Source organism: Podarcis liolepis, assembly GCF_965112155.1.
Source record: "Podarcis liolepis genome assembly, chromosome: 11".
Taxonomy (NCBI): Eukaryota; Metazoa; Chordata; class Lepidosauria; order Squamata; family Lacertidae; genus Podarcis; species Podarcis liolepis.
Genome location: NC_139565.1, coordinates 65,374,196 through 65,387,886, shown reverse-complemented (window position 1 = coordinate 65,387,886; position 13,691 = coordinate 65,374,196). Strand labels below are relative to the sequence as shown.

The window sequence follows — 13,691 nt, the reverse complement described above, 5'->3', positions numbered from 1 at the left end:
GGCGCAGCAGCCGCTGGAGGCGCCCAAGTCACCCACGCCAGTGGGGCAGGAGCCCCGGGTAATACAAGGACTGGCAGGAGGGAAGCTATCCGACTTTGAGGAATCTCAAAATGGGAAGGGACCCCGAGGGTCAGCGAGTGCAGTCCCCTGCAAGGCAAATGGGGAGGCTGGGGCCAGGGCCAGAACAAGCCCTTCCTGTAACAACTTCAGCTTTTTTCTAGAAAAAAAGGCACCGGGCCCACCCATTGGCCTGGAGGGTGGCACCCCCTGGCTCATTCTTTGGGGCCCTGCCCTAGCCCCCCGCCAGCTGACCCCTCTCAAAGGCTGCCACGGAAGCCCCAGCTGGTAGCTGGTTCAGAAAAAGCCGCCCATTCTTCCTGCGAGGCAGCTACTGTGGGAGCCTCATTGTGCAAAGGAAGTCCTCAGGACATCATTAATCTGTGGAACTCCCAGCCACAGGAGGCCCTGCTGGCCACCTACTTGGAAATGGGAAACTGATGGAGTGGAGGGCTATTGAAGGCTGCTAGTCACAATGGCTGTGCTCTGCGGCTGGAGGTGTTGCTGCTTCTGAATCCCAGTTTCTGGAAGCCACGGGAGAGTTGCAGCTTGAGGGTTTCCCCTTGTGGCGCCTGGCTGTGAGAACAGGACGCTGTGGCCAAGCTCTGCTCATGCTCCTACAGAACTTCCAGGGCCAGAGGCAGCCTGTCCAGATCCCTGGGTTCTTTGGAGCGTTTGGCCCTTGTGAGAACAGGACTATCCTGGTCATACGTGGAGGAACCCCATCCTGACCCCTCTCCTGCCCCAGAGCCCCCTCTGGCCCTGGATTCCCCGCAGAGCCCTCCCCCACCCCCAGGGGCCCGGAAGAGACGCCCAGACGCGGCCGGCTAGAGCAGCCTCTCTTTATTGCCTCTCGCTGTGGGGGTCCCGTCCGCCGGCCACCCTCAGGCCTTCTTGTGGTCCTTCTCCACTATCCTCCGGGGCCCTGAGGGGGGAAGAGGCAGAGCGCGTGAGCCAGAGGGGGCAGGCAGGGCCGGGAAGGCCTGGCCCTGCAGGGCTTGGTAGGCAGAGCTGTCCTCGGAGCGCCCCGTCAGGACGGCATCGCGCAGTTCGGGCATCTCGGCAAAAGGCAGATAGGCTTCTCCTGGGGGAGAGAGAGGCATGTGTGGGACGGAGCCTGGCAGGGGGCAGGAGGAAGGGCCCCGGGAAGCCAGGAGGACACAGCACCCAAAGGCTGGCTCTCCAGGAAGGATCGGGGAGGCTGGGAAACCAGAATATTGAGTGGAAAAATTCCCAGGTGGTTGTAGAATCTGAATTTGAACATGAGGGTAACTGCAGGGATGAAAACGAGGATGCTACTTTGTTCATAGAATTGGGACCCCAAAGGGTCATCCAGCCCAGCCCCCTGCAGTGCAAGAATCCCAGCTAATACGCAGAGTTCAGAGGCACCATGGCAAGGCTGGCAGCAGTTTTGTAAAAAGTTAGGGTGACCTCCACAATTTCAGAAGGTAAATTCAGAGCACACAGGTCTGGCTTGGCTTACTGGAGTAACATATCCAAGGAAAGAGAGCGGCAGAGTGTGTTAATCTATGCCATGGGTAGGCAAACTAAGTCCCAGGGGCCAGATTCAGCCCCACCACCTTCTCAATCTGGCCCGCGGACGGTCCAGGAATCAGCGTGTTTTTACATGAGTAGAATGTGTCGTTTTATTTAAAATGCATCTCTAGGTTATTTGTGGGGCATAGGAATTCATTCAAAATATAGTCCAGCCCCCGACAAAAATCTGGGGGACAGTGGACCGGCCCCCTGCTGAAAAAGTCTACTGACCCCTGATCTTTGCCTTGGCAACCTCAAGGCCAGGCTACTGCAATGCGCTCTCTGTGGGGCTGCCCTCGGTCTTCACGAGCTTCCGCTGGAGCAGAGCCCCATGGAATTGGGGTGGAAGGATGGGAAACTGACTAGCTTCAGTTGTGGGCACCAGAAGGATAGGCTGGGAAAATGTGGCCCCCACAGTGCCCCCTCCCTTGCTCCCCTCCTGCCCGTACCGCACGGCCGGCCCCCCTTCCGCCGCGTCTCCTCCGACTCAAAGAAAGTCTCGTGCTCCTCCCAGCGCCGGTCGCAGGCAGCGCACAAGAAGTTGGAGGTGAAAGCCAGGCAGGAGCAGCCTAGAGGGCGGAAAGAGAGCGGGGCATCAGTGCCTGGGGGGTGGGATGCCAGTCTGGGGTGTGGGGGGCATCTCTGGCCCAGGGAGAGGGTCCCACACAGCCCTGAATATCACGTTCAGCAGCTTCAAAGAAGGCAGGAACCAACCTTGCAGGGTTGTTGTGAAGAAAGTGGGGGAAGAGGCCCCCTTGGACCACCCATTTCAAGGCATGGGAGGATCTGCTGGGTCTCTGTAATACAGAGAGGGCTAGCAGGCTGAAATGTGTGAACTGGCCCTCCTCGGGTCCCATACCCTCCAACATTTCTCCAATGAAAATAGGGACAATCCCATTCCATCACGATAATTTTACTCTTTAAACCCCACACATCTTCCTGGGTTTCCCCAGCCACTCTAGGCAGCTTCCAACATATATAAAAACATTAAGCATTTTTAAAATGCCTTCTGGCGGCTCAGGGTCACATAACTCCATATCCTCCAACATTTCTCCGATCAAAATAGGGACATCCTAAGGGAAAGTGGGACGTTCCGGGATCAAATCAGAAACCGGGACGACTTCTCTAAGTCAGGGATGTCCCTGGAAAATAGGGAGACTTGGAGGGTCTGGAGTCCTGTCTGGGGTGGGGGCAGGACACCATGTGAGGCCGGACTGCGTGCCCCTCTCAACTCTTCTGGGCTCATGGGAAGACCCCAAAGAGGCCCCTTGGGGGGGGTCATTTCAAGGGTTTATGAACTGTGTCCGCCACAGCAACAACAAGGGCTGTTCAGAGTGTAGGGCAACAAGTGATTTCCGTAAAACCAGGGGGCTCACACTAAGCTTTTGCCCCACACTTTCTAGGCACACGTCTACAATTTAAAGTACTGTGTCTGAGTGCCCTTTTCTTTTTGCCCCAGCCCTTTCTCTGTGAAAACTGCTCTTTAAATCTGAATGGGAACAAATGGACATTCAGGTTCTGATTCTCCTGAAATCCTATTTCTTACAGGAGCAGCCAAGAGACCCTCAAGGATATGGGCTTAGGCACAGAGAAAAAGGAAGATTCACTGGCGTGGTGCAACCCACTTGCCCCCCCTCACAAAACGGCTTATCCCACCCACTACCTGAATCACAGAACTGTAGAATTGGAAGGGGCCCCCAGGGTCATCGTGTCCAACCCACTGCAATGGGCAGGCCTTCATGCCTGGCACCCTCTGCCCTTCCTTGCACCCCAGGGACACGAGTGGGGAGGGGGACCCCACACCCACCTCGGGCACCGCAGCCCCGGGCTCCACTGGGCGTGTGCTCCTCATGGGTGTGCTTGCAGCGGCATTTGGCCCGCCAGGCCGCTGGGTCGAAGCCGGTTCTCCTCCGCAGCCAGAATTCGCCCACCTCCTCTGGGCGGGAGGGGATGAACATGAAGGCTTGGCATTTGCACCCCTGCAGGGTGCAGGACACGGTCGCCCGCCTGTCTGGAGAAAGGAGCGGCAGTGAGCTGGTCAGGAGGAGCTGCGGGGACTGAAGGAGCCCAAGGGGGGGAAGTCCTTGGGGGGCATTGAAAGCAAAGGCAGGAGCCGCTCAGAGACGAGTTGTGGCAAGAGACAGATGCCCCACCCTGTGGAGCTGAACGTGCCCCATATCTCCTGTGCCATCACTTTGCAAGATTTGCAGCAGCAGAGCCTGCCCCAGGCGTGCCCTAGGTGTGCCAGCTTTCTACACTGTAGATGAAACGCGGCACAGTTGCATAGCTGTCAACTTTTCCCTTTTCTTACGAGGAATCCTAGAATCATAGAATCCTAGAATCCTAGAGTTGGAAGAGACCACAAGGGCCATCGAGTCCAACCCCCTGCCAAGCAGGAAACACCATCGGAATAAGGGAATTTCCCTTAAAAAAAAGGAAACGTTGACAGCTATGCACAGTTGTGAGTTTGGGGATGGGGTCAGTCTGCATGGCGTCCCCAGTCCCTTCTCATTCTGGGCAGGGGCGAAGGAAGGGGCAGGGGGGCAGTCCGCCCCAGGTGTCACTACTGGGGGGGGTGTGACAAAATGCCGGGCGGCACTCACCATGGAGCCCACAGCACGCCCAAGCCACCACTGCACTGCCCAAACGGTCTGCCTGCTGCCTCCCCCCCAGTTGTAGGGCAGCTGAGTGGGAGGAGGCAGGCAGACTCCAGAGGCCCCACAGTGTGCCCCACTCCTATGGGGGGCTCGCCCCACCCCAGGTGCCTGAGCAGCTTCCTCCGCCGCTCATTCTGGGGATCCAAGAATTGAAAACTGAGCGAGCCACGGAGCGTTTCTTTGTGAGATGATGACTGCCTTTGTCACCTGAGTGCCATCCTTAGCATTGGGCACATTGGCAGAGGGCACATCAAGCAGGACCTGCCATGAGAGCCAAGTGGAACCTCATGGACGGAAGCAGGAGACCTGCACATCAAGGGCTGTGGGCAAACCAATGGGGGGCCCTGCCACTTCTACTGCAGGGCTCAGAATTGCCCTTGGTTCCGATGCCCGCAGTTCCCTCTCTCAGACAGGACCAACGACTTGACTGCCAGCTCCTTACCTCCCCCTCCCCATGACTTACCTACATAGACCTGGTGCTGCTTCAGCAGATGCCCGCAGAAACACTTGGACTCGTCGCCCACGCGGAAACAGTCCCACAGGTACTCTGGGCAGCGCCAGCCGATATAGAGGCCTGTGGGAGAGGCGGCTTTTCAGGCAGACGGGAGGCAGGGGAGCTGAGCCCACCCACTGCCTGGGCCAAACTGGCACAGGTGAGGAGCTTTCCCCCCATTCCTTCCCTGATATCTGGGCTCTGGGCCTGGCCGCTCCAGACCACCAGGTGCTGCCTCTATCAGGCTGAGCCTAACCCCTGGGGGAAGGACTGTAGCGGCTGAAGGGTAAACTACAGTCGCTCTCTGAATGTGCTTTAAAGGCATATTGTAAGAGCAGAAAAGGCCCCATCTACTCCTGGAACCTTCCTCTAGGGAGCCCAAACGCCTCCTTGGCATAATCCTGACCCCGTGGGAGAGGGCAAGGGCTGCTGCGGCCGCCTTTCAGGTTGCCGAACAGCGTCTGGGCCGGGAGACAAAGGGGCATCCCATGCCAAGCTGTGCCCTTCCGTCTACACTCAAACAGACTTTGGGTGTGGGGGTGCTGCTTGTCTGAGGAAGCTTTGAAGGGAAGGTCCATAGCTCAGGGCCAGAGCACAGCTCATGGGGTCTGCCCCTGCCCCCTCCACCACACTGGATTTGGGGTGGGAGGCTGGGGAAAACCCCTCTCTCTCTGCCCAAGACTCCGGAGAGCCACAGCGGATCCTGCTGTGCCAGATGGGCCAACAGATGGGGCCAGGATCCAGCCGCTTCCCCTGTTCATAACCCCACTGCTGGGAATGGGGATTACCTCCTCGGCCAGTATGGTTTGGGGGTGGCAGAAACACTGTGGGGGGCCTGACATCTCCTCATGGGGGCTGCCCCTGCTGGCACAGCGTAGCTGGCATCTATGGTCCTCTCGTGTCTTACCTGGGGAGAGAGAAAAGAGGGTTCTTCAGCCCCCAAATGCTGGCATAAATGGTCCCGCCAGAAACCCTCGGAAGTGGAGTTTGGGGAGGCCATCCTAGCTCATCCTTGAGCAGCAAGAGGGACTCAGAGAGTCAGGACAAAGGGGATCTTGTGGGAATCGCCAGCAGGTGGGCATTTAGCCTCTGCTCAAGGAACTCCCGTGATGGGAAAGCCTGCTGGCTCCACTGGCAAATGGGTGCCTCATTTGCCCTCGCAGGCAGCAAAGAACCAGCCACAGCAGCCCCTTCTGGCTGGGAGATCCTGTCAGGCCTTGGGGGGAGGAGGAGGAGGAGGAGGAGGAGGAGGAGGAAGAGGAAGAAGAAGAAGACGACTCCTGTCGCCCCCTCTCTTTCTCTTCTCCAGGCTCAGCACACCCAGTTCCTCTGACCTGTCCGCACAGGACTAGCTCTCCATTCCGCTGGAGCCCTCCACCTCTTAAGCTGTTCCAGAACCGCCCAGAGGACTTCAGGTGAGGCCTGACTAGCTCAGAATAAAATGGAACTAATTCTTCTCCTGATTTGGACACTACGGTTGTATTAATGCAGCCTGAAATTGCACTTGCAGCTGTGTCACACTGCTGCCTCATAAAGGCAAAAGGTAAAGGACTCCTGGATGGCTAAGTCCAGTCAAAGGCGACTATGGCGTTGCAGCGCTCATCTCGCTTTTCAGGCCAAGGGAGCCGGCGTTTGTCCACAGACAGCTTTCTGGGTCGTGTGGCCAGTGGGAATAAACTGCTTCTGACACCATGATGGAAGCCAGAGTGCATGGAAATGCTGTCTACCTTCCTGCCACAGCGGTACCTATTTATCTACTTGCACTGGTGTGCTTTTGAACTGCTAGGTTGGCAGAAGCTGATACAGAGCAACGGGAGCTCACCCCGTTGTGGGGATTCGAACCGCCGACCTTCTGATCGGCAAGCCCAAGAGGCTCAGTGGTTTAGACCCCAGTGGCACCCGTGTCCCAACCTGCTCCCTCATGTTCAGTTTGCAATTGGCATTGATGCTGAGATGCTTTCCACATGTGCTGCTGCCAAGGCAAGGGGTCCCCTCCTGCACGCGGGCCTTGGGTTTTCTTTGCCTAAAAGCGGAACTTTGCACATGTGCCTGTGCATACTCACACACACGTTACAGGTTGGAGCATCTGCCTGGCCTGCAGGCTCCGCCCACCTGTCTCGATGGACTTCAGGGCTGCCTCCTTCTCCAGGTGGAAGAGCTCCTTGACGTTCTTGCCAAAGTTCTCCCGGTGCATCGCTTTGGCCACCGATATCAGCTCTGCCTTCTCAGCCGGCACCACAGGCCTCGCTGTGTAGTCTGGCAAGAGAGACGGGATCCGGCCCAGCAGGATTAGGAGAGGAATGGCTTCCGAGGGACTGGTTGCCATTGACTCATAAACTCGTAAGCCCAGCCCAACAAGAGTTGGTGCTTCGTGATCTGCTCAGTTCACTTCAGAAAGGCTAAATAGGAATGATTTAAATCAGTGCTTCCCAAACTTTTTTGGGGCCCCCGCTGCTTTGGTTCCACAAACTCACCCCCTGCCCCCCCCCAAAAGCATTATTTGGAACAGCAGTTTGCCTGACTCACTAAGGAAGATGGTAAAGGTAAAGGGACCCCTGGTCCAGTCATGGCCGACTCTGGGGTTGCGGCGATCATCTCGCTTTATTGGCCGAGGGAGCCAGTGTCCAGCTTCCGGGTCATGTGGCCAGCAGGACTAAGCCGCTTCTGGCGAACCAGAGAAACTCACAGAAACGCCGTTTACCTTCCTGCTGGAGCGGTACCTATTTATCTACTTGCACTTTGACGTGCTTTCAAACTGCTAGGTGGGCAGGAGCTGGGACCGAGCAATGGGAGCTCACTCTGTTGCGGGGATTTGAACCGCCGACCTTCTAATCGGCAAGTCCTAGGCTCTGTGGTTTAACCCACAGCGCCACCCGCGTCCCTTAAGGAAGATCATAGAATCATAGAATAGAATCATAGAATCCTAGAGTTGGAAGAGACCCCAAGGGCCATGGAGTCCAACCCCCTGCCAAGCAGGAAACACCATCAGAGCACTCCTGACATATGGTTGTCAAGCCTCTGCTTAAAGACCTCCAAAGGAGGAGACTCCACCACACTCCTTGGCAGCAAATTCCACTGTCGAACAAGATGGTAACACAGTAGAATTCTGGCAGTAAGAACTGTTCAACAGTGGATCGGTCTCCCTGATCAGGAGGTGGTGGACTCCCTTTCTTTGGCGGTTTTTAAGCGCTAAGCCGAGACTGGGTGACCATCTGTCATGTATGATCCAGCTGAGATTCCTTCATTTCAGGGGGTTGGACTAGATGCCCTTTGGGGATCCCTTCCCATTCTCCAGTTCTATGGTGCTGTGACTCCCTGTCCTGCAGAGCTTCCAGGTGCCACATGTTGCTCCCCTAGAACCCTCACCCCCTCCTCCCGGGCACAGCCAACCCAAAGTCCTCCCAAGAAGCCCCCTGCCCTGTGGGTCAGATCCCGCGTCACCTACTCAGAGCTCCCTTCTTGACCATGGCGCCCTTCTTCTTGGCCTTCTTCTCCAGGCTCCTCTGGGGAAGGATGCTGCTGAGCTCCGCCGTGGCCTCCTCAGTGTCCTCCACCTCCCCCAGGGGTTGCAGCTGGTTCTCCTTCTGCCTCCTCCAGGAAACGGGCGACGAGGAAGGTGAGGAGGCCAAGGAAGAAGAGGGCTCTGAGCTCTCCAGAGGCTGGGAAGAAGACCCCTCGTTGCTGGGGCTCTGCTCCTGCGGGAACAGCGACTCGGAGGTCTCCCACTCCGAAGGCGGGAGCGACGTCTCCTTGCCACCATCTTCCCCTTCCAGGGATGTGGACACGGGCAAGATGGTTTCCTCGTCTTCGTCATCTAAGGAAGTGGAAGCCGGCAGGATGATCTCCTCTTCCACCTCCAGGGCGGTGGAGGAGGTCCTCTGACCCCCCTGCTCTTGCTCTTCCTCCGAGGGCCCCATGGGCACGTCTTCAATGGGTTCCTCTTCCATGTTGGCTGTTCTGGGATGCAAACAGGGCCCGTGAGAGCAGTGCAGGGGCTGGGCTGACCTGGACTCCCAGGGTGCAGCTGGGGAAGGGAAGGGAAGGGAAGGGAAGGGGGTGGCATTGTGCGTCACTAGGCAACGGTGCTGGAGACCAAACAGGAAGGAAGGAGCAGCAGCTGGAGACTGGCCAAAAAAGGCAGGGAGAAGACGTTGCCAGGGCAGAGGCGGACACAGTCTGGATGTGTGAGCCCAGGGAGGGGAGGCCTTGCCTGGAGCCCACCCCTTGGCCACTTAGCTGGGCCTCCTTGGCTCTGACTGGAAGCAGCCCTCCTCACTCTCTAATGGCAAGAGGAGGGTCAGTGGTCTTTCCCAGCCTCAGTACGGAAGGCCATTTTAGCTGGAGGTGCTGAGGTCCAACTCTGGGACCTTCTGCCATGCACAGCAGGATCAGAGCATAAGAAGAGCCTGCAGGATCAGGCCAGTAGCCCCTTCCAGTCCAGCACCTTGTTCTTTCAGTGGCTGCCCAATGGGAAGCTTGCAAGCAGCGCTCTCCTCCTGTGGTTTCCAGGAGAACTGCTGTCTCCAACTGTATGGAGCAGTGGTCTTCAACCAGCGTGCCGTGAATGGTGGTCAAGGGTGCCATGGGCAACACTGGCCTCTGGACTCCTTCCCTCCCTCCTCTGATGCCCTCTTGCCTCTCTGCCTCCCCAAGGCTTGCACAGCTGTTTATTGCAGCAGCCCTGGCTCTAAGCCCCACAGGCGAATGGTGGCTCTGGAGGCCCCTCTCTTTGGGGCAGGAGGGCAGCTCAGAGGACTCCAAGGAGAGGGGAGAGGAGAGGAGGCTGAGGGAACACTCCACAAGGGAGGGTGTTTGGAAAAGGGGTGAGGGGCTGCCAGCTCTGCAGGCAAGGGGGGACCTAACTGGGCTCCTGAGCCCCACAGGGGAGCCGCAGGAAAAAATGTAGTTGGTCAAGTGAGCCGTGGACTCAGAAAGGTTGAAAGCCTCTGGAGTAGAGCATTGCCCTCTTGACTAGTAGCCATTGATACCCCCCCCCCATCCTCTGTGGTTTTGCCTAATCCTCTTTCAAAGACATTCAAGTTTGTGGTCATCACTGCCTCCTCATGGCGGGAGTTCCATAGTTTAACATAGGATGCGCTCTGCTGCTGAACTATTCTTATTTCATTTATTTAACCTATTTCTTCTATACCCCACCTTTTCTCCAAGGAGTCAAGGTGGTGGACATGGTTCTCCTCCTCTCTCTCTTATCCACAGCAACCCTGTGAGGCAGGACAGGCTGAGACGGAGTGCCCGGCCCAAGGTTACCCGGGGATCTGCAAGGCTGAGTGAGGATTTGAATCTTGCTCTCCCAGGTCCTGGTCAAGCACTAACCACTACACCACACTGCCTATTGTGATTATGAAGATTAATTACCCACAATTCACCCCAAGGCCCCAAGTCTGAGACACAATATTAAAACGAGCTAAATTTGTGGAAATGAGCTGGGTCCTAAAAATACACAACAAGTGGCAAAGGGCAGGGTCAGGAGGTGCGTCTTATAATGAAGGTGCCAGACACGCCTCTCTGGGGAGGGAGTTACAGATTAGGAGCCACCACAGAGAAGGCCACTCTTGGGCCACACCCACCCAGAGCTTCTGAAGGCCCTCTCTGCCCTACGGAGGGCCTGTAGCGGAGGAAGCCGACCTCATGGGGACTGAGTCATGCTAAGCCCTGCTAAACAGATACAAGGGCTGTGAAAGGACCATCCCAAAGATGATCCCGTGCCAGGGGGGGTGGGCACAGGGTGCGTCAAGACAGGCTGGTCATTCCATAGCGGGGGGAGCTGGGTTGGTGGGGAGCAGGACTGCCGCTTGGTGGCCGGGCTTTGCAGCTCTCCTACCTCGGCTGGGCTTCTCACAGGGCAGGCCAGACCAGGCCAGCTCTAGCCAGGGAACCCTCATCCCATTGGCCGCAGGGTGGGAGGGAAGGAGGGAGCATTGCCATGGCGATAGAAGCCTTGTTTATTGCCACAGCAGCCAGCTGGGTTCCAAGGGTGCCTGTGCCAGAGCAAGGGGGGTGCCGGGGGTGCCCCTCTCTCAGTGGGTGCTGATGCTCTGCTGGGTGCAGGGCCACCCACGCCGCCTCTTCCTTGCTGGGACATGTGTGGGATCTGGGCTTCCTCACCATCTCGACCATTAAGGGGTTGCACATGAACTCCCTGCATCTGAGCATCTGGGCACGAGAGCCCTCAGGTGACTCTGTGTCTGCCCAGGAAGGCCTGCAGTCAGAGAAGGGAAAGAAACGCACTCTGCTGCGTGAAGAAACGTGCTAGCGCAAGTTAGGAAAGATATCAGTATATATCAATATATCCTCTCCTGCCACCCTCAACATTCCCACAAAAGGTTATGGGCCCCAACGTAGCGTATTTTTGAGTATTTTTGAAGGATTGCAAAGGATTGAGATTGTAAGCTGAAGAGTATTTTCCTGGTAAGCACATGGATGTAAACCTGTTTGTAACTTTAAGCCTTAAGCCTGCCTTCAGGGATCACACTCTGCTCTGCCTGATGGTAAGTAAAACTAGTTTTTGTTACTTATGATTAAGACTGTGGTGTCTTTGTTCTTTTAGGAGGGATTCAAAGGGCCTTTACCAGGAATATTAGAACATATGCCAATCTGCACAAGCCAGACTGAATTGCTTATTGTCTTAAGAAACTCAGTCAAGTTTGCAACAAGCTTTCTCTGTGTAAAGGGGAATCCAACTCTGCTAAGTGAAGAAGCTTGCTAGTGCAAGTTAGGAAGGATAATCAATATATCCTCTCCTGCCACCCTCAACATTCCCACATTCAGATTCTTAGGCTTTTTTCAGTTGTAGAAAGGTGGCATAAAGCAGGAGGGCGGGCGCAGCACAGACTCAGGAACAGAACGGAGAAGACAGAAGCACATCAGCAGCCTCCACCAGCCATCTTAAAGCACAGCTTATTGCAGATTTATAGATGAGTTCCTTTGCAGAGTGCCCCAGGGTGCTAGAAGATTTCCTATTCAACACACTTCTAGATGTGGGGGTGAAATCATATCACAAATGGGCTACACTGTCTGATTTTCCTGGTGCACATCTGGCACTTTTTAAATTGAATTTTAATTTATGCCTGCATTGCAGGGGGTTGGACTAAATGACCCTCAGGGTCCCTTCCAACTCTACAATTCTATGGTTCTAATATTTAAATGCTTAAAGTAGGAACACACCTTTCCACAATGTACAAGAATAAAGAAATAAAGATGGTACAGTGGGTTAGTAGTAGTAGTAGTAGTAGTAGTAGTAGTAGTAGTAGTATTGGTGTTGCAGGGAAGTAACCTTTTTAAAAAGATTTGTTTCATCAATAAACATCAGGCTACTGTCCTCAGGGTCTTGTGCCATTCTCACTTAAAGCTGAAATGTCACATCACAGAGAATGCCACATAGTCATCTTTTTCACAGGGGTCTTTTGAACATTGTCATCATCATTTGTATATAGAATAAATGTTTGCCAAATAGTCGGAAGTGAATATTCTTTGTTCACCCTCTAGTGCAGCTTAGTTTTTGAGTTCATCTTTCAGCTATGGACCAGATTTGACTGTACCATAAATCCATCTTTACTTTTAGCAAGGCTTTGGCAGTGCAGAGGGCCCTGGATTTGCAGGATCAAAGCAAAATTAAAAACAGGGCAGTGCAAAAATGCCCCCCCCCCGGGTGCTCTGATGAATTATGGGACTGGCAGCCATCCATCCTTGTAAGGTGAGGGGCCTGCCGCGTTCTTCTCCATGGTTTAGATTGCATCACGTTACAGTTCCTCTGGGGGCTGGAGATGCCAGGGACAGATTGGCAGGACCTGCTCCAAGGCCTCCACCCCCCCACCAGCCTAGAGTGGGTCCGTCATGCCCAAGTCCCAGCCCCCCCATGCATCTTCTTGCTCTGAAGATGCAGGCACCATCCTGCATGCCAGCCCAGCGTCCGCAGCACCAGGAGTGGTTGCTCTCAGGCTCACACTGCATATGCTGATGACACGAGATTCTTCAGGGTTCCTCAAAGAAAAAGAGGTTGCGAAGAGCTCCAAAGGGACCTCTGCAAACTGAGTGAATGGGAAAGGGCAAATGCAGTTCTATGTACAGTCAAACCTTGGTTCCTGAACAGCTTAGTTGCCGAACAAATCGGCTCCCGAACACCACAAGCCTGGAGGTAAATGTTCCGGTTTGCGAACGTTTTTCGGAAGTTGAACGTCCGACGTGGCTTCTCCTTGAGTGCAGGAAGCTCCTACAGCCAATCCGAAGCTGTGCCTTGGTTTTTGAATGGTTTCAGAAGTCGAACAGACTCCTGGAATGGATTAAGTTTGAGAACCAAGGTACCACTGTAGTATGCATGCTACATATTACATAGTGATGCATGCTGGAGAGAAAACCTTAATTTCATGTCCATCCTCCTGGGCTCTGAACTGCAAGTGATGGACCAGGAGGGAGACCTTGGCATCCCAGTAGAGTTGATGAAGATGTCGGTCCAGCGTGCATTAGCCATGAAAAAGGCAAATTCCATGCGAGGGAGTTTTAGGGAAGGAAATGAAAATAAAGCAACCAATATCATAATGCCATTATACAAATTTACGGTGCAGCCGCGTTTGCAGTACTGTGTACATTCTGGTTGCCTCAACTCAAAAAGGATGTTGTAGAGTTGGAGAGGGTTCAGAAAAGGGCAACCGAAGTATTCTAAAGGATGGCGAGACTCCCCTCTGGAGAAAGGCTGAAGCATTTGGGACTTTTTAGTTTAGATAAAAGGTGAGTGACAGGGGTGATATGACAGGAGTTTATAAAATTATTCACAGCATCAAGCCTCTGTCTATAATCTGAGAATTCTTGGAGAAGAGGTGATGTCCCTGCAGACTGGAGCTGGGCAAATGTTGTCCCCATCTTCAAAAAAGGGGAAGAGAGAAGACCCAGGTAACTACAGACTGGTCAGCTTGATGTGGATGTCAGGAAAGAGT

The 13,691-nt window shown here is 54.8% G+C and overlaps 1 protein-coding gene across 7 annotated transcripts; it reads right to left on the bottom strand.

The window, feature by feature from the left end:
* Positions 1-885: 885 nt before the first annotated feature.
* FAM221B (family with sequence similarity 221 member B) lies at positions 886-10,649 on the bottom strand. Of its 7 annotated transcripts, none has more exons than XM_083466389.1 (7): positions 10,583-10,649; positions 8,189-8,700; positions 6,856-6,999; positions 4,714-4,824; positions 3,401-3,604; positions 2,043-2,162; positions 886-1,141 (listed from the first exon to the last, which is right to left on the bottom strand). In XM_083466389.1, the coding sequence occupies exons 2-7, from the start codon at positions 8,688-8,690 to the stop codon at positions 942-944; spliced, it is 1,281 nt and encodes a 426-aa protein (XP_083322515.1). In that variant the 5' UTR covers positions 8,691-8,700; positions 10,583-10,649; the 3' UTR covers positions 886-941. The 7 variants fall into 7 exon arrangements, with proteins under 7 accessions (XP_083322515.1, XP_083322518.1, XP_083322514.1 ...); XM_083466392.1 differs by having other exon boundaries at positions 886-982; XM_083466388.1 differs by lacking the exon at positions 10,583-10,649 and adding an exon at positions 10,387-10,409.
* Between the last annotated feature and the right edge of the window lie 3,042 nt (positions 10,650-13,691).